General features: G+C 42.8%; 1 protein-coding gene across 1 annotated transcript in view; it reads left to right on the forward strand.

Annotated features, from left to right (window-relative positions):
* The window catches only part of GTF2E1 (general transcription factor IIE subunit 1), a 47,126-nt gene extending 21,720 nt beyond the window's left edge, over positions 1 to 25,406 (forward strand). The window contains exons 3-5 of the mRNA XM_065742108.1: positions 15,468 to 15,669; positions 19,758 to 20,002; positions 24,777 to 25,406. Of these exons, the coding sequence (XP_065598180.1) occupies positions 15,468 to 15,669; positions 19,758 to 20,002; positions 24,777 to 25,207 (878 nt within the window). The 3' untranslated portion in view covers positions 25,208 to 25,406. The remainder of the gene's footprint in view (positions 1 to 15,467; positions 15,670 to 19,757; positions 20,003 to 24,776) is intronic.
* The last annotated feature ends 241 nt before the right edge of the window (positions 25,407 to 25,647 follow it).

Below are 25,647 nucleotides of genomic sequence, written 5' to 3' on the forward strand. Positions count from 1 at the left end.
TGGATATCTAGATGTATCATTATTTTCTTCCTTAAGTCATAGTCTGAAGCTGTAAAGCCTCTTATCCACCTCTGCTGCAAACTATCAGTTTTAGGGTGCCCCTCTTAATTAGTTAAAATAAGAACAAAAGGCAGCTCAAGAAACTAAGGCAGCTAACATTTCCACTATTTTGGTGACTTTGGAAGGAAGCTAAAATTAATGTGTTGGTTTGGTTTTAAAATACAGTTGCAGGACCTTAGATATTCCAAAAACCCAACTGAATAAACGAGAACTTCCTCCTGAACGTGGATGCTGGTATTTGCCTCTCCTAACCAGGCATTTGCAGACCAGGCATGCACACCTTGTTACCAAGGCTTTCTTAATAGCTTTATGGGAATGGCACTTTCAAGTCCAGCATGGCTGTACCTGAGGCAGACATTTGATCTAGTCTGAAGTGGTCAGTGGTAGAGCTTCTTTCTTGACACTGCCAGTAAAGGATGTCCTGCTGTCGGGTGAAATAACCTGTATGTTCATGCCTGTCTTTTAAATGTTCAGTGAGAAGAATCCTTTGCAGCTGCCATAAGTACCAGATGAATACGAAGCCTGCCAATTTAATTCTAAGACTCTGGAGGACCTATTAAAATGGCATATTAGATTCAAACTCACATATGGTCTGATGTAGTTAAACTTCTCTTTTGTATGGAACAGTTAAATCTGTGAGTGATGGGGAGCTGTTGTACAAAAATGCTGTTTGGGTTTTTTAGGAAAAAGCTATATTCATTTAAAAAAAATCACAACATATATTAAGTAATTTAAATAGTGACCTACTACTTTATCAGCGACTGGTATAAAACTATTTGTTTATTCTTTTGCATGTTATTTTGGTTTCTTAAAAAAAATCCTGTAGCAAAATGAAAGCCCATGCATTTTGGCCCAGATTCTGGACAACATTTTCAGCTTTAAGTTAGCTTTTGGTTATCATCTACATCTGTACATTTTTTCCTGCACCTCTGAGACTGCTTTGTTTTTTTTATTTTTATTTTTAAAGTGGTGATTAGTTTGTCAAAGACCACCTGAATTAATCTCTCTTCCAATTCACTTTGCAATTAGCAAGTCCACTCTATGTACCAAAGGAAAAATACATCACTTATTGCATAGCTCCTAAGAAAAACATGCTAGAAACAGCAGAAGAGAATGGGATGAACAAGAATTGCTCGTAGGAATCAACCTACAATTCTCTGCTGTTCTCCTTTTAGCCTGCATGTGTTGAAAACTGGAGGAACAGGATGAAGGCATCATGAGATGTTTGTTGCTGAGTCATGTGCAAAATATTAAAGTCAAAAGCTCTGCTGTGACTTTAAGTAACGGGTTAGCAGATGGTCTGTATCAGTCATGTGTAACGTGCTAGTTCATGTGCTTGCTGTAATTCCAGTAAGTAAGGCACTCAGCCTTGGTGAGCTATTGACTGAAAAGTCATTTGTTGGAGCCAACAAGAAAGGAAAAGAGGACAGGTGATATTCTGTCGCTTGGGATGCTTATGCCAAATTGTGTCACGCCAGATAGACTTCCTGTTGGACAGGGTGCAGTGTGCACCTGTAGAGAGGCTCACCGGTATTATGGTCCTCAGAGTTCTTACAGGATTTTCTTGGAAGGAAACAACTTTATTAATCATTTCTGCTGTTGAATGAAGGAAAGTTTGCACATGAGCATGCAGTTCCAATGTAAGGTATTAGGACAGGGACACAGGCTGTGCTTGCACAGGGTAGTTGGCCTATTTGCAGTGACTCCAGCACCTTCTAAAAGGTTCAGATGTTGTGACTCTGTGCATGGTGATGCATACTGAAACAGTCCTTTCTGGACACTGTTTTGTTGCCACTGTTGGATTGGTTTCCATAAGGAGTGCTGAGCTCCAGAGTTGGTGAGCAATTTGATACCCTTCAAGTACCAGAAGCTATGCTGCCTGGCTTTCATCCAAAGCACAGTGGAAAAACATGCTAAAACTTGAAACCTAGGGATTAAAAGGTAGAGCAGGTAGCTTAATACTAGTGGAAAAAAAAAAACCATTTGTGAACCGGGACGATGATAAAGAATCAAAATTTTTCCAAGAAAAATTATTGTTAACAGTTGCTATTTATTTAAAAGCCGCCAGCAGTGGGAGAGAAGTTCTGTTTGAATTTTTCTTACTGAGTTGTCAATTTTATGTCTGTTGTGGCTTTTAAAACGTTATGTTTGTTTCTGCTTTGAAAAAATAAGGACAAAGTAGGGAAAAAGTAGTCAGTTAAAACATATAACTCAATTTTAATATGTGTTTAAGGTCTGTTTTCAGTTAGGATGGCTAGCGGAGATGCTGGTGGTGTTCTGAAGCAAGATACACATAACCAATAGAGCTGGAAATATTCCAGTGCTCCTTATCTTCAGCCTTTCTTAATATCCTAGCCTGAAGTTTTCTTAGAGAAATTGAAGAACAATTTGTCACCATTTTTGTTACAAAAACATACAAAATATGCTAAATTTGCTTTTCGTGACCTTCTTAAAACTGAACAAGTCTGTCTTTGCCTTTTTTTTCTTTTTCTTTTTTCCCGAGTGAAGCATGTGTGTTAAATTGTAATTTTGTTCCTTCGGAATCATTACAGTGTCTGAAGCTGCAGTCACTTTATCACTACAGGTGGTCATAGGGCAGAATGTAGCAGGATAACATACCATTGTCTCATGCTTTGCATGACATAGTTATTAATATACACAGCAACCAGATTTTCTTTTACTGTTTGCAGCACGGCACAGTTGATTCCTGTTCAGTTTGTCCTTCATTTTAAGCCTGAGATTCGTGCAACATGTTGCCTTGACAGTTACTCTTTCTGCTCACTCTCCTTTTTAAAACCTAAGGACAGTACCTTCTACTTGTCTCTACTGAATTTCGTAATATGGATTCCATACATTTCCTTGTTTGGTTTAGCAGTGCTGTCTCTAAGCATTTGTACCTGCCCCCACCCTTGCTTTGTTGACATAATTTATTTGCTAGTCACTAGAAAATGTTAGTTGCCATTAGGACCTGGGCAGACCTTCAGTAGGGCTATCTCCACTCCATAATAGTTGCCTGTTGAGAATATTTTTTAGGTGTGCATCTTCCTTATTGTCAATTCATTTTCAGTGTTTTTGCCTGGTGTGTTTATGAAAATGTTTTGTGGGACTGTTTCTTTCAGCACTTCAAGAAGGTGACCAGGAAGATAGAGCCAGGCTCTCCACAGTGGTACCTGTGAGAAGACAAGAGGCAAATGGGTTTAAATTGGTTCTAGCTATATATGTGATGGAGGTTTTCCCCATGAGAAGGGTCAGGGAGCGCAACAGGTTGCCCAGAGAGATGTTCAGTTTCCCACCTTAGAAGTCTTCAGGGTGGCTGAATAAAGCCTTCAACAGCCTGGTAGTTTTTAGAGCTGGCCCGGGTTTGAGCCAGAGGGTAGACTAGAGACCTGCTAAGATCCCTTCCATCCTAAACCACTCTTCTAGTCCTTCTTGCATCCCTTTCAGCTTCTCTTTTTGCCCTTTGTGATTGCCTGGAATTGTGACAGTTCTTGATCATATCATTGGGAGTGCTTTCAGCAGTTCCTCATTTTCTGTGGGTTAATCGTCTGAGCTTGCTGTCACTACATCAAAGATACACAGTTCATTTCACCAACTGCACAAAACTTAGGCTTCACCTGATTTGTTTCTAAGTCTGTATGACAGCATGACATCAGTTTCCAAATGTGTTGTCTCCTTGTGGTTTGTTGGTGGCATCAGTACTTCTCAGCAGTGACTTAGCTCCAGTGAGACTGTGGTTGTCACTTCTTGGGCTGCACAGCTGTACCTGATAGTAGGTGTGAAGGCAGTGAGCTGTCCTGCAGTTCTCAAAACAACTCACTGCCTTACGACTTCACAGGTTTGTTCTTGCATTCTGCACAGGCCTCAAGAAATGCAAGGATGTGTATGCCCTTCATATATATATATATATACATTACCTGGCCCCACTTCTGCTACCACTGTGGACTGTTCAACTTTAACAACCTAAGAAGGGACTGAAGAACTGTGGGGCTTTTGGGACTGCCTGCTGGAGGAGATCAGGCATCGCCTGCCCCTGTGGAGAATTTTTCCTTCCTCTGATCCTGCCTTTACCAATCTTGTTTCCATTCCCACAGTGCTCAGTGGCACAGGGCAGGATGCTCCGCCAACGTCACCATCTCACAGCGCATCACTTCCAGGGGAAGTGGCACTGGAGGGGGTGATGGCTGCTTAAAAATGTATCTGTGTGCAGATAGCGAGGCAGATTATTGTTCATCCTAGGGCGATGATGATGTGCCAGCTAACTGCTGGTTGTCCATCAGAGTTTATCAGGAGATGTTGTAGCACATGATCAGCAAAACCACTGTTCCCTTCTGGGAAGAGGGAGGAAGGAAGAGAGAAGCAGCTCTGTAAAGCAAGTTATCAGAGATGGACTCATTTTGGAAGACAAGAGAAGCTTCCTATGGTGAGGAGGCTATTTAAGAAAAACGGGAACGTTTTTAGTGTTTTGTTTTTAATATGTTCTTGTGCTGTTTTATGTTGCTGCACTATGCCCAGCTCCTAAAAAGCGATGGTAAATTTATCACTTCCTTCTTGCCTTTGTCTCACTGGAATTGTAGAATAGCTGAAATAAAAAATATGGTTTATAAAACCTTTATGAATACTGGCTGCATCTATAGCACGAAACATTATCCATGGATGTACCTGGTTTTGGTTTTTGATCTGTGTCAGAGGAAAGGGCTTGAGATCTTCTGTGCTGAAGACACTACGCAGACGTGAATTCCTTGTATACTCACAAAATAAACTAGGCAAAAGCTGAGTCAACCCACTGAGCTGAAAGGCAGTATCAGAGGTACAATTCCAGAGTTTCCACGCTTTGGTGATTTGAAGGGTAGAAACACACCTTCAAAGTGGTGTGTTTCTTATCTTTTTTTTTACTGTTTGACTAAATTGGTTAATGAAGTGCTGTAACAATTAGTATATGTGTCATTCTGTTTAATCAGAGTAAGAAATAAAATAGGGAGTACATTTTTGGGTATTGTTTCTGTAATGGAAGACAACAGTAAATTGAGATTGCTTAGATAAGCTGTCAGTCTATCTTATTAACTCAGTAAACTGTGTTAAACTTTTTATGTTGTGTCCTCAGCTTCTATTGCCCCATCCTGGCACATTCTTTCAGTGTACAAGAGCTCTGACCTCCAAAGATACATGTCGCTGGAGTGTGATTTGTGAAGAACTTAAGTTATTGTTTCTGAAGATATTTCAAGTGATACATTAAATACTTTATTATCTAGAGCTGTCAGACATGTACAGTCAACTTCAGTATTGTGTTTTCCACAAGCATATGTTGTGAGATATAAAAGATGAGATGGAATTTGCTTTCTTAACTGTTTCTCTTTCCTTTTATACTTTCTTTTGAAATGATGGCATAGTTTTAGGCCATTAAAAAGGTAACTTCCTGTGTCAAATAACCTGAGGTCTCTGTCTGCGTTGTGACAGTGATTAGAAAGCAGGGCAAAGACAAGCTTTTTTGGCTCTTAGTTTACAGGTGATCATATTTGAGACACTGGCCATAAGAGGAAATTTACTTGAAACAGAAATAATATAGACTAACATCAAGAGAGGTAGTCCCTCTGGACTCTCAAGATTTTCAGATGTCAGGCAGGCTTTTTATTGCTTTGTCTGGCGTTACTATAAGCTTCATCAGTATGTCTCCTTAACAGCTCCATGAGCGAGATGTCAGATCACCACCAGGTTATTTATTATATTTTATTATATTTTATTATCTTTTTTTTCCTTAATTATTCTTGGTATGCAAGTTGCTGGAGTGAGGCAGGTTTAGTGAATGTTACGTACTCAGGGATGCTCTATAAATCCTGAGCATTTTGCTGCTGATGAGTGATACACATATTCTGCAATGAGAAGTTTCATGTTTCTTTTCATGAGCACTACTATATGTTTACCATGAAATCTGTGATAAGAAATTGCAGTGCAGTAGGCAAGAACTGTAGAAACGCCTGTTTTTAATGTGTGCATTTGGCACTTACTGCTGTCTCACTGGATCATCCTATCACTTTAGTTCTTTTCATTTACATAGGGCCTTGTGGTTCTCACTGCATGAATTAGAAGAGAAAGGGATGGGTCAGGTAAGAGAGAGTTTTCCCTGGGTGCTTTCAGTAATGCTCCCTGTTACTACGATGACATAGTGAGAGAAAGGCAGGCAGGCACTGAATGCACCACCTTCGGAGGAAACTTTCCATCTCCCTGCTCTGGACTTCCCTTTCCACCTTCCTGCTGGGTCAGGCAGTGGCACTGAGCACAGGGTTCTGTGCAGAAGGCCCAGCAGGTAGGGTCCTGCTCAGCTCTAATCCTTTCCTGGTTACTGGGTGCAGTTTTGGGTGTCTTCTTGGTTATGGCCAGTTTTTACAAGGAAGGGGGAAAAGACAGTAAAAAGAGTAAAGAAAAAAGGACAACTTTTGTGTACAGGCTTTTTTTTTAAAGGCATTTCACTAAGAAGAACTTGAGGGGCATGGCTGTATAGAAGTGTAGCTAAAGGAACAAAAAAAAGATTATATTGAGACTACAGTTTTCTTGATTGCAAGTCACAAATGAGGTTTCACGTGCTAAAATGTAACAAATGTTAATAATACTTTGCAATACAGCAGAGTAAATAGGTATGATGTTCAGGCAAAGCATGTGTGTATGCATGTCAGAAGGGTATAGATTCATAGGTACATTAGTTTGGAAAGTACCTACAAGATCATCTAGTCCAATCATCCTCCTGTCACCATCCCTACCCACTAAGCTACTAAATCAAATCCCTTAGCACCTCATCTAAACGCTTCTTGAACAGCGCTAGGGATGGTGCCTCAACCACCTCCCTAGGCAGGCCATTCCAGTGCCTGACCACTCTTGCAGAGAAAAAATGTTTCCTCAAATCTAATCTAAATCTTCCCCGATGCAACTTGTGTCCATTCCCTCTCATTTGGTATTGGTCAACTTGTACAACTGAGAATACAAGGCAGTTGATGAGAGAAAATGCTAATTTGCGTCATCCTTTTTATTGGCAGCCAAGAGTGAATCCCCAAAAGTCAATTGGAAAGCAATAGCTGTTCTTATTGCATGCTATTGTATAACTTGGCAGTGCTGGGGTACCTTTCAAAAACTGCAGGCTGGGAGCATGACCTTTTTGCACCAGTGAATAGCAGATTCAGTCAGTGCTGCCTGTCCCAAACCTTCAGAAAGGAAGGTAAGAGGACAACCAACGTCTGCTTTGATAATACACTGCCTTTGTTCTGAAGTAACCAGCATCTGAAAACTTTCTTTGTTCCTTGTCAAGGGTCTCTAGAGCCTCTTAGAAAACAAAGAAGGAAAAGCAGACTGAAGAAGCAGTGTGTCCTCTCTCCTGGCCCATCTTGCAATGCAATTTAAAAGAGTTAGAAAGAACACAGCATTGCTTCTTCCTCCTCACTGTTGCCAGCTGCTGCCATCAGGCTCCCAAGGCCTGCTTCTGCTTGAGGCCCTAGTATAGAAACCCACGCTTCTGGCAATGGCCCGTTGGCCTTTCAAACACTGCCTTGGGAGGATGGTTTAAGCACTTCGTTCTTGCTCTTTGTTATTGAAAAGATTCCCGGTGGGTACATGGGCAGATTTGCATGAAATGCAAAGACTCAGCATTCCTTGAGTAAACTTCTTTTTAACTGGAGTTTATTATAATGAGGAGAAAATGACTTTTTAGACTTCCTGGGTTTTATTAATCTCCATTGTTCTCCATATGTGGCCCTAGTAGCTTTGTGGAGGAAGCTTACACAGTAGGGAATTCTCCTTGCCGCGCATAAACTCTGATGGGAATTTGAAAGTAAAGGTTTTCAGTTGTTGACATTTCTGAGCCATCTTCTATTGAAATGGATGTCCTTCTGGGTGACAAATATCATAGCAGGTGTGTCAGAGCTGTAAATCCCTTCTCTCCGGGGATCTCTTGTATGTTTCTAAAGGGATACGTGAGTTACAGTAAACATGGAAGAACACATCTCTCCCAGAGAATCACAGGTTGTTGTTAAGCTGTTGTGGCTTAACGTACTGATGTCAGGTATGGGAAGTATTTCAAGTTTATCTGAAATGGAGGAGTGGGAATGTGGGTAGGTCATGAATGAATCTCTGAATGTTTCTCTACTTTGATTTCCCGGCCCCTAAGTGCTTGGGATTTTCAAGGATGAAAAACACTGTCCTTACATGTTCTAAGGTGTTGCCAAGGGTGTCTTATCTCAGCAGTTCCTATTTTTGTTAACAGCAGGGTTCATTTCATGCCAAGAAGGTCCAGAACAAGTGCTGGACACTATTTTTGGCCATCTGCACTAACATTCTAGCAGCACCATTTTTCCAAGTTATTCCAGTGATAATGTGACTGCCTGAGTAAAACCCACTCTGCAGCTGAACTGAGACCTTCTGTTTCCAGGACTGCCAGTTCCTCAGTTTTTATACATTTACACACTGTTCCCAGTTTTTATGCATTTGCACGCTGAACACATGCGCATACTAAGTGAAATTTTATTCTGATTGCAGTGAGAAACTAGTTAATGGCAGTTACAAAATAGATTTATTGCACCGTTTGCTAATGGTGCTGTGTTAAAAAGTATGCCTGTATCTCTTTTTTTAAAGTATCCATCTTCTTATATTTTAAGCAGATTGTTTTTATTCTTCTTTGAATGTTGGAGAATTGTAGCTCTGAGCCCTCTTGAGCACGTTTCTGGTAGTCTTACCTCATCTAAATCAGAAATAGTGCTGCTGCGTAAGTGCCCTTAAATGCTTTGTCTGCTACATCTATGTTACAGTAATAGAAGCTTTGAAAAGAAACTGATTGGCACTAATCCCAAATGAAATGTTTACTCTCTGTTTAATACCTGGTGGGTAATTCAGTGTTCTGAATCTATATTAAAGACGAAAAATGTTTAAGAAATGTTATTGAGGCTCAAAAGCAAGAACTCAAAAGTCTGAGCTGTTCCGTGGTGTGTATATATTATGAAATGATGTTGAATTGTATGATCAAATACTGGGTTTTGCCTTTACTGAATTCATTAAATAAACCTTTTCTGGAGGCTGATATAGTGAGTTTTACAGCTGAAGTATACAAGACTGCTTCCCAAACCAGTTGTACCTGTGGGTTAGATAGTCAATGCAGCCCTGAGGAGCTAGATCTCATATTCCTGCCTCTCCTGTAGAGTCCTGAATTATGTTGAGCAGATCAGTGAAAAAAGCATTAGCAGGTGAACAGTCCTTGCTCAATAACTAGTTCACCAAAAGCTGCCTTAAAATCTTAAGGTCTGATGCTGGAAAGTGTTGATCTCATAAATGTTTCAGCATCAGAGCTGGATGTTTCATTCCAGAGTTCGGGTTCCTTAAACACTGACGTTTCCTGCATATGGTCTAGTGTTTGTACCCCAAGAAGCTCTAAAAACAGCGTGTACTCTGGTCTTAACCAGGGTGTCCAGACAGGACTAAAGTAAAATTGTACACTTTCTGTGCCACATTTCAAGATAGAGTACTGCAGTCAGCCTTGGGCTGTGGCATGTCCTCAAGAGCCTGAGATCCAGTGGGCCATGAAACCTCTCTTAGAAAGATGAGATGTGGCACTGCATTTTATGTAACACACTGTGCTCTGTAATTGGCTTTTTTAATGCATTTATAGAAACACTGAATTACTTGCAGGGAGAATAATACTGCTGTGGTGTTCAGGAGACAGGTTTATTTGGTAGGTTTTTCTATCCTTTGCCTAAATCAGAAGTCAAATACGAATGCACATGGACCTATAGGTCTCCACTGTGGGAAGAAAAGAGAGATGGGGAGAGAGAAGGCTAGGCGATACAATTGGCAGGAGGTTTATCTTTCCTGGGGATGGGAATGTGTTCCTCTCTCAGGCACATTGAGTCTTTCTCACTGAGATGCTAGGGGTGGATTCATGAAGGCTGAGTAGTCCCTTTAGCTGTGAGAGTCAGTAAAGATCAACACATCCTGAAGTCTAATCTGCATTATCATTAATCCAATCAACCATCAATTGTTTTAACAATTAGCTCTGTTACTAGCTTGGTTCATTAAAGTCATTAAAACTCTTTGCCTCAGTTTAACCCCCTCAGGTTCCTATTGCTAGTAGATGACCATCCTTATACACTAACATGGAATGTGTTTATGTTGTGGTAAATAACAATCCAGGTCTGTAGCCACTCGACCTACTATTTCTGTCAGTAATGATTCAGGGGAGAAGTGCCTTTAGGTGCTGTCCTAAATAGTTCTCTAAATCCAGAAAATCAGTGAGAAACAAAAGGAACTTAATTATAATTTGTACTGACAGCGATGCCTATTGCTCAGACTGCAAAGTATTTCCATTAAATTAGTTTGGACTGTTTGTGGAGGGAGGATACAGGAATTGCTCTGTTTTTCTTTCTTTTTTTTTAATTTGTTTTTTTGCATTCTGTGCAAAACTTGTCAAATGCTTACTTTATGCTGAGCTTTTCCATTCTATGCATCCACATTAGTTTAAACTGCTTAGGAAAAACTCATCAAAACCAGTTTGACTGTTTTGAAGAATGGGCTGTGAAAGCAGAATAAGAGACAGGGGAAAGGTAGCTTCCTTTGTCTGTGTTGTAATGTTCTGAATGGCAAGTTTTGCTGTGAAGAGATCTTTTGTCTCTCTAGCTTGTCTGGCATTTTTTGGATCCCTGTTGGTAGGAACCTAGGAACAACTGTCCTTTCCTCAGAATCTTAATAGTCTCTTTTTCACATCAAATGAAGCACTCAGGGTTAGAAAGTGCTGAAATTCATGTTTCTTATGCATCCTGTGATATTTTCTCTTCCACAGACTTTTTTATTTTCCACGTTGTGAAAGATGAGCTGTATGCATATAATGGACTTTGTCTGATTTACTGCAGAACTAAAAACTTGTAGGAGTCAGGGAAATGCTGCATGAAAATGGCTGCAGCAGTTGCAGGAATGTGATCTGATGAACCTCCAGGCCAGCTATGTTTCTGTGTTGTTTCAGACCGATCATTTTTAGGTAGACTTATTTAAGACTGTCACAAACAGGTGACATCCAGGTCGAGCTGGATCAGGCCCTGGGCAGCCTGATCTAGCTGTGGTGTCCCTGTTCATTGCAGAGAAGTTGGACTAGATGGCCTTCAGAGGTCCCTTCCAACTCTAAGGATTCTATGATTTCTTAGGTATCTCAAACCTTCTAAGGATTCTATGATTTTCTTAGGTATCTTGGGTGAGATGAACGCTGGAATAATAAAAATGAGCTGAGTGATCCCAGTATAAAGTACAGTGTCACGCATCTCGCATCCTTTGTAAATATCTCATGTAAATATGGAGCCCATCAACTAGAAACTGTGGAGAAGGAAGAAAGGTCTGTGAGTGTTGAAGGAGCTTGCGGTAATTGAAGCAGCTCTTCCATGATCTTAAAAAGTCTCAGTAGCCATCAAAGAAGAACTAAAGTCATTGGGATTTTGGAATATCTCATCTGGAGACTTACACACATTTCAGCTTTTTCTGTATAGCAGGATGACAGCAAGCTGGAGAAAGTGTGTTGTGAGACAGATAGCGTGGCCAAAGGGATGGATGGACAGTTTTCTTAGGGGGAGAAGAATGCATGATTTGTTTAGATTGGCAAAATGAAGGTGGAGGGAATTAGTAGGGACAGCAGTTTGTAAATGTATCTGAAGGATTAACAACAAGATGGAAGCTGGCTGAGGTGAGATACATGTCTTGGCACAACAGTACGTAGGTTTGAAATTTATGGGAGTAAATTTAGGTTGTAAGTGTCAGAATAGTGTGAGTCTGAGGAAGCATCCCAAAGGGAAGAGTGGAAGAAAGACACCTTTGTCTGGATATGAGCTTGATCCTTCTAGGTACTGGAACAGGCTGCGTAGGGAAGCTTCGATTGCCTTATGCATGGGGGTCTTCCTGGGATCCTGCCTGTAGCAAGTGGTTGGAACTGGGTGGGCTTTAAGGTCCCTTCCAACCCAAATAATTCAGTATTTCTATTGAAGGCCTTGGGCAGATTCATTTCTAGTTAAAATGTGTACATATGTGATGAGCCAAGCTAACATAGTGGAAGCAACATTAATTCTGATGTCTCCTGTCTCTGCTAACTCCTCTTGCACCATCACTGTCTTTTTGCACACAGGAGAACTACAGCAGATGTAGCTCACATGCTTGGGCATTGTGCACGTAGTACATGTGGGAGGTTGACCTTTTCCTTGTCTCAAGTGAAATAAAGTCATTGGGAATGGTCCATAACTATGCTGGCCCTATACTTCAGAGCTTGAGCTGCTTTAATCACAGCATGCCTCAGGGAGGCAGATGACCATTGTCCTTGAGAGTGTGGGGGCAGATGAGATCTTTCACATGGCTGTTTTTTAACATGTGTGTTCCTAAACAGGATATATGTGCTCTCTGTTGGTATTTCCAAGATGCAAGAAAGCTCCAGCTTATCTACTTGCCCTGCCTTATGCAGCATATTTGAATGGAAAGCCATCAGTTGAGGCCACAGAAGGAAGAAATATGTCATCAGAGTGGGAACATTGCCATTCTCAGGCTTTGGATGCCCTTCACTTCACGTTTGTCATATGCAATACATATTCGTAAGGAGCATGTGTCACTGCTGATGTGATGTGCCATGTCATAAAAGCTCTGGTGACATTTTGTGACCTCTTAATGTCTAACAAGAGGTTTGCAACGTATAAATGCCATCTGCCATGGCAAACCAACTTCTCAGTTCTCTAATCACATACGCCTCTTCTGAAATGCTACATCACCACAAAAAAATCAGCATATTAATGGAGGAAGCCTGTCATTTCACTCATTCTCAGATTCTTTACATAATTCATCTATTAACTTTATTTTCTGCTTATGACAAGCCCTGAAGGGTGGAAGTTACAGAAAAACCATGATAGCTTCGGGAGTTCTGTTTCATTAGAGCTCTATTTATTGTGATTCTTTGGTGCTGTGAATTGGAACCATTCTCCCTATGATTTTAATTTCTCGCATATACTCATGGGATTCACAGATGGACACGTTTTCACAGCAGGAGCTGTCTCAGGAATATGCAACAGGACTTAGTGGCTGAGGTAGGTTGAAAAGAGGAGAGTTCCTCATCTTTGTTTGCTTAGACCATTATGGCAACTGAGATGTGCTAATTACTTTAAATTGATTTAACTTTTGCCAATTTGTTATGCTGACAGCCTCAGATGTGGGATAAGGAGACCAAACTTTGGCTTCAGTTTTTTGCCAGGCTGACATCTTGTATAGTTGTTCCGCTCTTAAATCAATAGTGGCAATTTTTGTTGGATGAAAAAGTAAGCAATGCTTTGTGCTTTGTTGGGAGAAGAGAGCACTTTATCCACTTACCCTTCACATTGCATACTTCTGGTGTCAGGGGTTCTAGCTTTTACATGTAGGTAGGACAAACTTTATTAAGATTTTGCAGGAAGTTTGTACGTGTTGCAGGCCCTATATACAGTTGTGGTAATTTACAGGTAACAATGAGCAGTATGCATTTTAGATGGTGTAAGGTATAAAATTGCTTTTCTACAGACTGGTGAAAAGGAACTGATTCTGCTTCCTGTCCTAAAGTGTTTTTACGTGTTTCCCAAGAGCTGCAGAAGCATGGTTTAGCCCTCACAGCCAACTGGACCTGTTTTAATCACGGTGCCTACGGGTGGGGAAGAAGATACGCTGAAAAATGAGATGACAAGACCAACAAATCTGTGAATAGAGCAGAGCAAGGTGCTAGAAGCCCTGGCTTGCAAAATTGTTTCACTACGTCATGCTCCAGTACTGTGGGCCAGCCCCCTTCTTCCAACTGTGTTTGTAATTACTATCAGTGATATGGCAGGCTCCAATACTGATCCTAACACTGATTGTTGGGACATAAATGTAGCCAGAGGAGAGCTGCAGCAACTCTCCTATGAAGAAAGGCTGAAGGAGTTGGACTTGTTTAGCTTGGAGAAGTAGGCTCCAGGAAGGAGCCTTCCAGAACCTGAAGGGAGCTTGCAAGCAGGAGGGGGCCAACTTTTTACACGATCAGTGACAGGACAAGGAGGAATGTAAACTAAGAGAAGGGAGATTCAAGTTAGACATTAGAAAGAAATTCTTTACTCATAGGGTGGTGAGGTGCTGGCACAGGTTGCTCAGGGAAGCGGTGGATGCCCCATCCCTGGAACTGTTCAGGGCCAGGTTGGATGGGGCCCTAGGCAGCCTGGTCTGGTGGATGACAACCCTGCCTACGGTAGCAGGGTTGGAATTGGGTGGGCTTTAAGACCTCCTTCCAACCTAAGCCATTCTATGATTTTATGATTTCCCTGGTACAACTTATCCTCAGGCTCTGTGTTGATGAAAAAGAGGTCTTTTTCTTTCTTTATTAGGACACTTAGAGATGAGCTTATATATTTTTAGGTGCCATGGAAAAGGTAAGTAAAAAATCACACAAGAAATGTGAAAATCTCAGAGCATGCTGGTGTACGTATGTTAAGTTTTGGGGGAGAAGGATTTGCTTGTTTCAAGGCTAAGTCATTGTGCTGCACTGCTGCCCTCATAGCAGGCCATATGGCAGGGTCCTACTGTGCAAGTACTTCCCTAAGGTTCCTGCTCACAGATGGAGCAACGGAACCAAAAGGCCTGCTGTGCAGGAGTTCAGTCCGGTTTTGTAACTGCATTGCCAGGCAACCATTTCAGTCGCCTTTCTGTTTGACCTGTTTTTCTAGCTCCTGGTGAGCTCTGTGAAACAAGCGTAGTTGATCTCATACAGTTGTATATATCAGTCTTAGTTGATTTCATACAACTGTTAGTTTACCATTCTTAATTACAAGAAATTAATATGAGGGAAATACTTTTGCTACTCTACCGTTTGCCATGGCCCTACATCGGGAGGAGAAGCCATCATTTTGCATGAATTTCATGGTGACAGTGGTTGTACTAACAGTTACTGCAGAGCTGTTTGGGCAGTGTCAAGCTGCGTGCCACTTCACTGTGAAACTGAATTGTTCTGGGGGCCTGGGAGATAGCAATTCCAGCACCTGGAACAGATGATATGTGAGCTGCCAGCGGTATAATGTGAAGCTTTTTATTGCTGCTCAGTTGTAGATAACATTTTAAATGTCTAGCAAGAAAGAGTGTGTGGGATTAGGGAGTGTCTCAGCAGTGGTACTGTAACACATCTGGGTGTTCCAGAGTAAGAATCTGTACCCCAAGCCGAGTGTCACTAAGCGACAACAGACTGCTGGCTTTGTTTTCTGCTTTAATAATAACCAGGTACCCTCGTTGTGGAAAGGGAATGTCAGGGCGAGAAGAGCTATTTAGCATCAAGCAAAGCGAACAGGGAGGCATTGCTGTTGAAAGTGCTGCATGAAGAGCTGGTCTTGTTGCTTTCCTTCTGATGTTTAGCAACTATTTTTTTGTTTTAGAAACTTTCCGCTGTACTTTCTGTGAGACGGAAGTGGAAGAGGATGAGTCGGTGATGCCCAAAAAAGATGCAAGGACACTCGTGGCAAGATTTAACGAGCAGATCGAGCCCATCTATAAGCTACTGCGTGAGACAGAAGATGTCAACTTAGCCTATGAAGTCCTCGAGCCAGAGCCCACTGAGATCCCTGCCTTGAAGCAGAGGTGGGAACGGACCCTGTCTTCTCTGACCACACTGCTTCCTCATAGTGCATTCATCTACTGTGCGAGGCTTTCCCAAGTCTTGTGCATTAGGGACTCGCTTGTTCAGCACCAATGGTGCAAGCCACTGACAAATTCCCTGAGGAATGTATGGTTTATAAGGCGATGACTCATCCACTTATCCCCAACCACTTTTTTTTACAAAACAAAATGGATTACTATTCTTCTAATTAGTCTTCTGCAGGCATTTTTCAGTAGGGTGGGGTTCATGGGTAGCCTGCAGCTAGGATATATTACAAACCTTTGCCCCAGTATTTAATAAATGCAAACTGTGGCCATTTTGCAAAGCTCTCTATAGGTGCCATCTAGTCTCTAGAATGCTTTTTGGCCACCCCCTTGCTGTCCCACACACACTGTTCTCTGAAACCATTCCTTATCTTTCATCTTCTCCTTTTACTTCCACACAGCTTTTGAAACTGAGCTAACTGCATTCCACACTTTGTGTTTCAAATCCATCTGTGACAAAACTAAATTGAAGACGTCATTTGTAATAAGTGTATTTTTTTTCCTGATTTTCTTCTGCTTGTTATTCTTCTGGGGGGTTGACCACTTTGTGATCAGAAAATCTTTAAAACATTCCTGCCCTTGGGAAGTGATACTTTCCTTCAGAACTTTTGTAGTTGTACAAAACCCAATGATGTTTAAGTAACCTAGAAAGATGTGGGGAGCTGTTAGTTTTGTCAGTTGTGGTGAAATGTGATGCACTTATCTCTGCTTAAAAAATAATTAATTAAGCACCCAAGAAAATCAGTACCACTAGGGGAAGCATTCCCACCATGCCTTGGGATGCTTGACTTTAGTTAATGGGAGAAGAAGCTGGAGACTCTTTTCTTTGCTTTCAGGCTAACCTTGAGAGAGAAGGTTCATCATATATTAATACTAGACAGTTTCTAATTAGTATATTAAAAATAACTTGTCCATAGTCTTTTTCTGGCAAAGGATATAGCTAATTTTGCTCATTGTTCTGATAGGAAAACAGAAGCGATATATGGAGGGGAGATTTTTCCAAGGTCACTCAACATGTCTTTGTTGATATGGGGAGTCTTTGAAGCCTTTGTTCCCAAGCTGAATCATTACATTTTGCTTCAAAAACTATGTTCTGTAGTTTGTGTACTAGAACTGGGATAACCCCACCAAAAAGGGGGTCATTTCTCAGTCTTCCCCACGGCTACCTTGTCTCAGCGCACAGGAAATCACAATGGCTAAAGCCTGGTATTGTCCCATGATTAAAGAGGAGCACCCACTTACTTGACTCTTGAATACTTAAAAAACACTATAAATGATTAATTACTCTGAGCAAGGAATGACAAAGTAGAGAAGCATTTTAAAATCCTTTCTTGAGCACAACTTACCTCAGCACATATGATGATTTAATTATTTATTAACTCTTATTAATTCAAGGCAGCTAATTGCATAAAAGTACTGCTGTGAGATTTTTTTTTAAGTGCCAAGTCCTGGGTTATTTATTATGGCCATTTTATGGAATCTCGAGTTTTTGAAATCATTGACAAAACTGACTTCTGATGATTTTGAAACAGAAGAGATCACAAAGTGCCCACATCTCTGCACGGGCACATGCAGCTGCAGGTGTTGAAGATGGTAGCTGTAACCAACTACACTGGCAGTGTGCAATTGTCATTCACTTGCCCTGGAAACTGGTCATATTTCCACTTATTCTTCCCTAGGAGTCAATGGCTGGAGCCAAGGGAAAAAGTACATCTTGCATCTAACAGAACAGTGAGATCTCTTCTTGCAGTAAGGAATATTCAGCTGGTCAGATAGCCTTGAGACTGCACACTCCTGCTAGCAGTACAGTAGAAGATGAAGTTGCATAAATGATGCAGAGAGTTGGGATATGTTTGCAAAGTTCATTGAGGTCTGAGAGTTGACAAAATGCCTACGTTATTCCAGGTGAATGTGATACACTGCAGTAGATGATTTAAAGTAATGCATATTGTAGGTGTTTCTTACAGCTGTTACCTTCATTTTGAAATGTTCCTGACATTGTGGAATAAGTATTTTGCTACTGAATGATACTGCGTGGGCAAAAAGTCCATTTCAAACATACTTCTGGGCACCTCTGTGTGAAAGTATTATTAGGCAGCTCCTGGCACTAGAGAATATTCAACTGTCACAGTGAAGCATGAAGAGGGAGAGGCTGGGGGAGAGTTGCATTGTGCATCTTGTGAGGAAAGTGGATTACATAAAATTGTCAGGGAAACGCTAGTTACAGATTTCTATTGTGTGGGAAGCAGAGCAGTGCTTTTCACAGAACACATGCCTGTCTTGGAAAACTGAAAGGTGCCAACACTTGAAATAACACACTGGGAAGAAGGTCTCTCTGTGTGGTTCCTTAGGTTATATAAGCAGTGCATGTGCAAGAGTCTTTTCCTTCAGCCCAGAAATTCAAGGTTGCTGTGAAGCTTTCCTAGTGGGGCTGCCTGTGGGAGAGAAGCAGTTAGCGTGTGGACACATGCTAACACAAATATTGTCAAGTATTTTGCTATCAGATCCCAGCAAATGCACTGTGAACAGTCCTCAATCCTAACCGAGGCTCAACACGCTGATTATTTTACATCTGTGGAGGAAAGATGATGACCTCCCTGTGTTTCCCCCTCGTTTACACCTAAAAATTGTGCAGAATTAAGCTTGTCAAGCAATGGTTAAATCTTTGCTGATTTAAAAAAGATGTGTATTACTCAGGTCTCCAACTGCAGCCTTATTTTAAGCTTCTCCTTTGGAGGAAAGGTTGCTGGGTAGATAGCAGCAAATGAACCGTGCTCACTCACAACTTGTGTCAGCTCAGCTGATAGCAGCTGGCAGCAGAGCAGGAACACTGCTAGCATCCGTCATTGATTTCCTCTGGACAAAAGGAGAAACTCAGGCAGGTCTGGTACCCGTGAAAAGCCTTAGCAGCCTTCGCCACTGGCAGTTGGATGGCTGCAATTCTGTGGCATCTAATAGGGCTTGTGATGGACTCTGTGCAGTGAACCTATTGTTTTCTCTGTGAAGATGAAATACAGTTTGGAAGTAGAGGAATAGTTACCATTGGCTTACCCCACCTGGAGAGCAGAGCTGCATCTGCAGCCAGAGAGTATTTTTGGCTCATTTCCATCTGTATGCAGAAGATACTCCGCCTGATGTCCTCTTTCCATCAGATTCAAGCAGGTCTGTTTCCTTTCTTCATCAGTCTTTTGAGCTAGACGGGAGCCTGAAGGAAAATGTGCTGGCAGCAGCTCCCCTCAGAACACAAAGGAGTGCTAGACTGTGCCTGTCCTACCCTCCGATTCTGTTTTCACCTTTCTCCCTCCAGCTTTTCTGCTGTGAAGACAGTTCTATCTTCTCTCTTCCTACTCCCCAGCACCACACGAAGCCCTTTGCCCAGCCCATGTCCTTAGTTTGAAGCTGTCCTCTCATCTTTCTCTGCCTTGATTTCCCACTCATCCCAGGGCAGTCTGTGGACAGTGTGGATATCCTGCATAATGGGGGAGATGTGATTTATGGGGGCACTGTCACTCACCACTCAAGCAGGGTTATATTAGTATTTTTCATGGTGAGTTAACCCCTTCAGGAGCCCTGAGGTTAGTGTCTCACAGACTGAGCATGCTGGGTCTTTGCTCCTATCATCTGACTTACTTAAAATTTGGTACTGGATTTTGTGCAGTACAAGGTTGCTGTATAAAAGCAAAAAAAGAGACCAGATGCCAAACGCTAGATTACTGTGTGACCTGTGACTTTTATTCCGTGGCATTCTGGGATTGTGCATTTGTTTTTATCTAAGTGCATCAGCATCGTTAGTATTACCTCTTCTCTTCAGCACATTCTAGAAGTTGTCATGGCCTTAAGTAAGTTTTCCCATTAGAGACCACAAGTTGCCCAAATCAGCAAGCTGCTGTAGAAATTCCTGGAGAAAAGAAAATTGAAGTTCTTGGTGCAGATCATGGGAGATTGTCGTGTTTAAGTGTTGCAGTGCTGGCCAAGAAGGTTCTTGTTCTGAGTGCTCTGTTTTTGTCTCTTTGATTTCTGTGTAGCAAAGAACGTACAGCTGGGACTGGCTCAGGGACAGCTGGTGTTACGGGTGGACACCATCGAGAAGCCTGGACTACAAAAGGACCATCTTATGAGGACTTGTATACCCAGAACGTTGTCATTAGCATGGAGGACCAGGAGGATGCTAACAGATCTGCAAGTGAAGGAAAGCCAGCCCGAGAGAGGCCGATTTGGCTGCGAGAGAGCACAGTGCAGGGGGCTTATGATCCTGATGAAATCAAGGATGGTAAGCAAATTCACCCAGCAGCAGTGCTGCTCTGCTTATGTGATGCAGAAATTACATTCCCCCTTGTGTACAGCTGCTGCTCCCAATGCTCCACATTTTCTCAGCTCCTTTCTGCTGTGCAAAGCACCTGTGGTGTGGGTAAATGTAAAAAATCCCAATTGATTGGATCTACAGAATTGTTTGCGTTTCTGAAATGTTAATTATCTGTTACCTCTTCCTATACCTTTATTAATGGACGTTCTCCTACCTTGAGTGTTTATTGCTTTTGGTTGAAGGTCTTTCAGTTTCATCTAGAAAGCTGGCCCCCAGTGGGACACTGCTAGAAAATAGCATTTATTAACATTTGCTGACTTTGAAGTCAATCAAATCTTCCAGCAGTGTTTTTGTGCTCCCAGCATACAAAAAATTTTATATGAAGAATATATCAGAAATAAATTTTCTGGAAGCACAGTAGGAAAGTGTGTCACAGGTAAGTCTTTGCTTTCTGTTGGTTTCTCACTGCCTTTGCTTTTATTTTCATTTGTTTTGAGGACAGGTTGTTGGCTGACCGTAGCTAAGATCTTGTAAGCATTCACACTAAAAAACAGGAAAAAGAGACCCTTCATCATTTGTATGAGTGTAAATCAATAGGTACAGTCTTCCAAGTCTCTTGGGAATTATAGAATATTCCCTGTTGGTGCCCTAGTAAGAGAAGATGGCAGAAGGAATTGTGTGTAAGCATGAGATGCTGAAATAGTTCCTTTCCCAGCACCTGAAGAGGAGAAGAGTACTGTAGGTATAGTGGAAATGAAAAAAGCAGATGTGAAAAAATGGTCAGAAAATACCTGTTGCCATTGTTTGTATGTAATGCCTTCAATACAAATGGATCCTGTAACATTATCCTAATAGACAAAAGGTGGTGATTAAAAGAACGGTCTCTTGCAGCCTGTAGCAGATGATGTTATTCAGGAGCCATGGAGTTCTCACCGCATTTTTCTGCTAGACATTCACTTCACCTCTGCTTTTAAGCGGGCTCCTTGAGATGACTTTTGGTGTACACAGCATGAATGTTTCTCAGGTGACATTGAAAGACACAGAGGGAGAGTGCGTCTCCTAGAATGGAGTGGCATCACTGCTTCATCTCACTGCTGAAGGTCAAAGAGGAAGCTTATGGAAATAGCCTGAAACTGCAGTTAGAACGCATTCCTATGACTCTTGCATGTCATAAATAGGAAGGAATAAAATTTGGGACCACTTGGGTCTGTCAGGAACAGTTCTCACAATAGTCTTTTGTGCTGTAGAAATCACAGGCAGGCAGCTGAACACAGGGCTGCCAACCAAATGCCTTTGCTCTCCTTTCCTTTCAAGAATGTTGCCAGTGTGTTAATAATAGTAGTTGTGGCCATCCCCTGTTACTAAAGCTTCATTTACAATAAAACACAATTCCCATCAAGTTAGAGATGGGTCTTTTGGCCTTTATTTTACCATAGGAAAGGAGGGGCCACAAACTCCCCTTACTTTTAGTGCAAAACACAGGACTTCTTCCTTAGTTTACCTGTTTCTCAGCATTTTTTTTGTCTCAAGTTGAAAAAGTGCCAAATGCATTTTTGAACTCTGGAGGGAAAGGCTTGTGTGTCAACTGCTTGGATGTGATGCTCACATCCCGGTCTTGGAAAAGAAGGCAAGCAGTGTTAATTTATGAAAACAAAAAGCCATCACATCAGCTCCAGCAGTTGTTTGCACACAGCTTCTCTTGGTGCAAGAGAGAAAGTTTGCCTTGGGGAGTCTGTCCTACTTTTTGAGCCTTTTTTGTACATAAGGTTTTCTGTATCTCTCTTTTATTTTTTTCTTCCTACAGCCTGTAGGTTTATTGATATTAGGAAGACTCACAGTACTCAGCAAACATAGGATTAAAAGTTTTTTGGAGAAAGCCACTTCTTGAGCAAGAATTTTATCTTTTGAATCTGGGAACTGCAGGCACCCTGCCTGCCCAAACCTCGTCAGACCCCTCCGAGCTATTGTGCAGCTAACCTTACTGAAACAGGGACATGGGCCTTGCATCTGCCAGCTGGGAAACCACAGTTCCTTTCAGATAGGAGATCCAGGTAGAGGGCCAGACAGACCAGCCTCTCTGTACTGGCTGAGCTGCAGGTTGGCATGGGGAACAGCAGCTCTTTTAACACAGCCTTTCACGCTGTGCTGCGCAGTGTGGCTTCAGGCTGTGAGCTTCATCAGCTTTGCAGGATAAATCCCACGCACTCACACCATGATCCTCTAATGAACTTTTCCCCTTCCTGCCTGATAAGTGCAACCCTGAGCTTACCAGACTGTTTTTATACAGTCTGTAAACAGTGCTGTTGTATAACACATGATTTCCTTATACTCCTTGCTTGGATCCATCTTAATCTTCGTAGATGAGGAGCCCTGCAGGGTAGGGGCAGGCTCAGGCTCTGTATTTGTAGCCTGTGGTGGAAGCTCCCCATGGTCATAGAACCATAGATTCATATAATGTCTTGGATTTGAAGGGACCTTAAAGGTCACCTAGTTCCAACTCCCCTGTCATGGGAAGAGTTGCTACCCAACAGCTCAGGCTGCCCAGGGCCCCATCCAACCTGGCGTTGGCCACCTCCAGGGATGGGAAATCCTTAGCTCCTCTGAACAACTTGTTCCAGTGCATCACCACCTTCTGAGTAAAATGTTTCCTCCTGATATCTAACTCAAGTGTCCCCTCTCTTAGTTTATAACTATTCTCCCTTGTCCTGTCACTGTCAGACCATGTAAAAAGTCTGCACCATTCAGCTTGCTGTAATCAGCAAACTTGCTGAGGATGCACCCGATCCCACTATGTCATCAATAAAGATGTTGAGGGACACTTACCCCAAGACAGAATTGTGAGAATACCACTTGTCACTCGCCTCCACCTGGACATAGAGCCACTGAGCACAATCCTCTGGCTGCCACCATCCAACCAGTTCCTTACCCACTGAGTAGTCCACCCTTCAAATCTATATCTCTACAATTTAAAATAAGAATATGATGTATGACCATGTCAAAGACATTGAAGAAATCCAGGTAGATGACACCAGTTGCCCTTCCTTTGTCCACTAGTGCTGTCACTTCATTATAGAAGGACACCATATTGGTCAGGTGTAATCTGATCTTGGTGCAGCTGTGCTGGCTTTCTTGGATCACCTCCTCATAGTCCATGTATCTTGACATAGCTTCCAAGAGGATCTGCTCATAATCTCTTAGGCACAGAGGTGAGGCTAACTGGCCTGTAGTTCCCTGAATCTTCCATTCTCTCTCTTAAAAATGGGAGTGATATTTCTCCTTTTCAATTCACCAGGGACATCTGACAGACATGATTTTTCAAAGATGATGGAGAGTGGCTCAGCAACCACACCAGTTAGTTCCTTCAGGACTCTGAGATACATGTCATCTGACCCCCTAGACTTGTACACATCAGGTGATTTTGAACTTGCTCTGCTTTTATAGTGGGCAGCATGTTGCACCTTCAACCCCCTCCTAGAGGTCCAAAGATGTGAGAGTCATGGGAAGCCTGACTGCCAGTGAAGACCGAGGCAAGGAAGTGGTTGAGTGCCTCAGCCTTCTCCATGTCTGTTGAAGTCTGTTCTCATTTGTCAGTGTGGGTATGCTCTTCTTGTCCTGTCTGCAGAATCTGCTCTTTGCCAGGCCTTTATTCCTCGAGATGATGAACTCAAACAGGGCATGCCTCCTGACTGCTTCCAATCTTAACTTCTTCATGATCTCCTTTGCACTGGTGAGCACCAGGTCCAGTAGAGCTTCACTTTAGGTGGGTATGTAGGTGGGTATGTCCAATATCTGGACTTGGAAGTTGTCCTCAGCATACTCCAGGAGTCTCCAGGATGTGCTTGCAGCCCATGGAGTTGTTTTCCCAGCACATATCTCATCCTCCACCAGGATGAAAGCCTACAAGTGCGATGCCTCTTGCAACAGAAGCAAGAAGGCCTCTTCAACAAGCTCCCCTTGATCAGGTGGCTTGTAGTAGACTCCAACCACCAGATGTCCCTTATTGGTTTCTTCCCTAATTTTAACCCACCAGCTCTCAACCTGATGATGTCTCATACTCAGAGGCAGCTCTTCACAATCTATCCACTTCTTAATCCAGAGAGGAATTCCCTTGCCCCTTCTGTCCTGCCTGTCCCTCCTACAGCTCTCAATCATAGTGTTCCAGTTATGCTATTCATCCCACCATGGTTCTGTGATTGTCATTAGTTCATAGTTTTCTAATCACACCATGGTTTCCATCTCCTGCTTATTTCCCAAGCAGCGCAAAGGCACTTTAGCTGGACTGTTGGCTGTATTACCTTCTTGGAGGAGCCCTCCCAAATTCTTTGTGACAAACCTGAGGTTTTCCCCCTGCTTCTTCCTAAAGTGACAGTGTTCCCTGGTTCTTCTCTGTCACTCACCCCCCTCCCCCATCGATTATAGTTTGACTTTCTGCTAATCAGCCCAGCCAGATTGCTGCCCAGAACATTCTTGCCCCTCCTGGTCAGTTGATCCTGGTCTTTGTCATCCTAGCAGGTCATAGAATGGCTTGGGTTAGAAGGAACCTCAAAGATCATCTAGTCCTCCAGGCTAGTAGGAGAAAACTTCACTCTCTCTGGCTTTACAGGGAGCCGGCCCAGAGTAGGGTTGAGACGTGGCCGAGGATGCACAGTGGGAGAAAGGAAATTAGGATACAGAAAGCATTCAGTGCCAGCAGCCCAGTCAGTCTCTCTGAGGAAACTGATTCCTTTGTGTCTCTTCGCAGGAGGGCGGGACCTGGATGCCTTCCAGGAGCGTGAGGAGGGCCGGGCAGCTCTGGATGATAACGAGGAGGTGATGCGTGCCCTGCTGATCCACGAGAAGAAGACTCCCTCTGCTTCTGCAGTCACCGTTGGAGGAGCTGCTCCTCTCTCCGGTGCCACGGGCAGTGACTCCGAGAGCGAGACCAGTGAGTCGGAGGAAGAGACTCCTCCCCGTCCTCCTGCTGCAGCCACCATGGCGTACGGCCTGGAGGAGGAGGATGAGGAGGAAGAGTTTGAGGTGGTGGCAGAGGACCCCACCGTCACAGTGGCTGGGCGTCCCCACTCTTACAGCCAAGTGAGCCAGCGCCCTGAGCTGGTGGCCCAGATGACACCAGAGGAAAAAGAGGTCTATATAGCCATGGGGCGACGCATGTTTGAAGATATGTTTGACTAACTGCTTCCTGCCACAACGTTTTTTTAGACAGTTTTTTTATCCAGAGACTTACTAGTACAACAGAAGACTGAATCTTTCCTCACCTGTGCACGGGGACACTAGGGCTTGGAGCTGCTGATCTCAGGCATCTTGCCCACCAGAGGGGGGGAGCAGAAGGGCTGCATGTGCCAAAACAGGTAGGGGAGAAAAAGTGAGGATGCTTACACAGGCACTGGTTTAACCTCCTCCATGGCCTTGTAGCTGCCTCCCCCCAATTGCTTGGGTCTATTTTTGTTGCAGGTCCTAGTGAGCTCCATGTCCCTGCCTTCAGAGGATGCAAGCGGTCCATAGTGTGGTCAGAGTGCTCTGCAGAGGGTGTGCTTAGCTCAGAGGAGCGGGAAGTAGTGCTCTGCTTGGGCAGTACTTGTGGCTGACCTCCTGCCAGCAGCTACTGGCCATGG

The sequence above is a fragment of the Cyrtonyx montezumae genome, unplaced genomic scaffold (assembly GCF_038088225.1).
Source record: "Cyrtonyx montezumae isolate F1298 unplaced genomic scaffold, pur_monq_1.0 scaffold_3, whole genome shotgun sequence".
NCBI classification, from domain to species: Eukaryota; Metazoa; Chordata; class Aves; order Galliformes; family Odontophoridae; genus Cyrtonyx; species Cyrtonyx montezumae.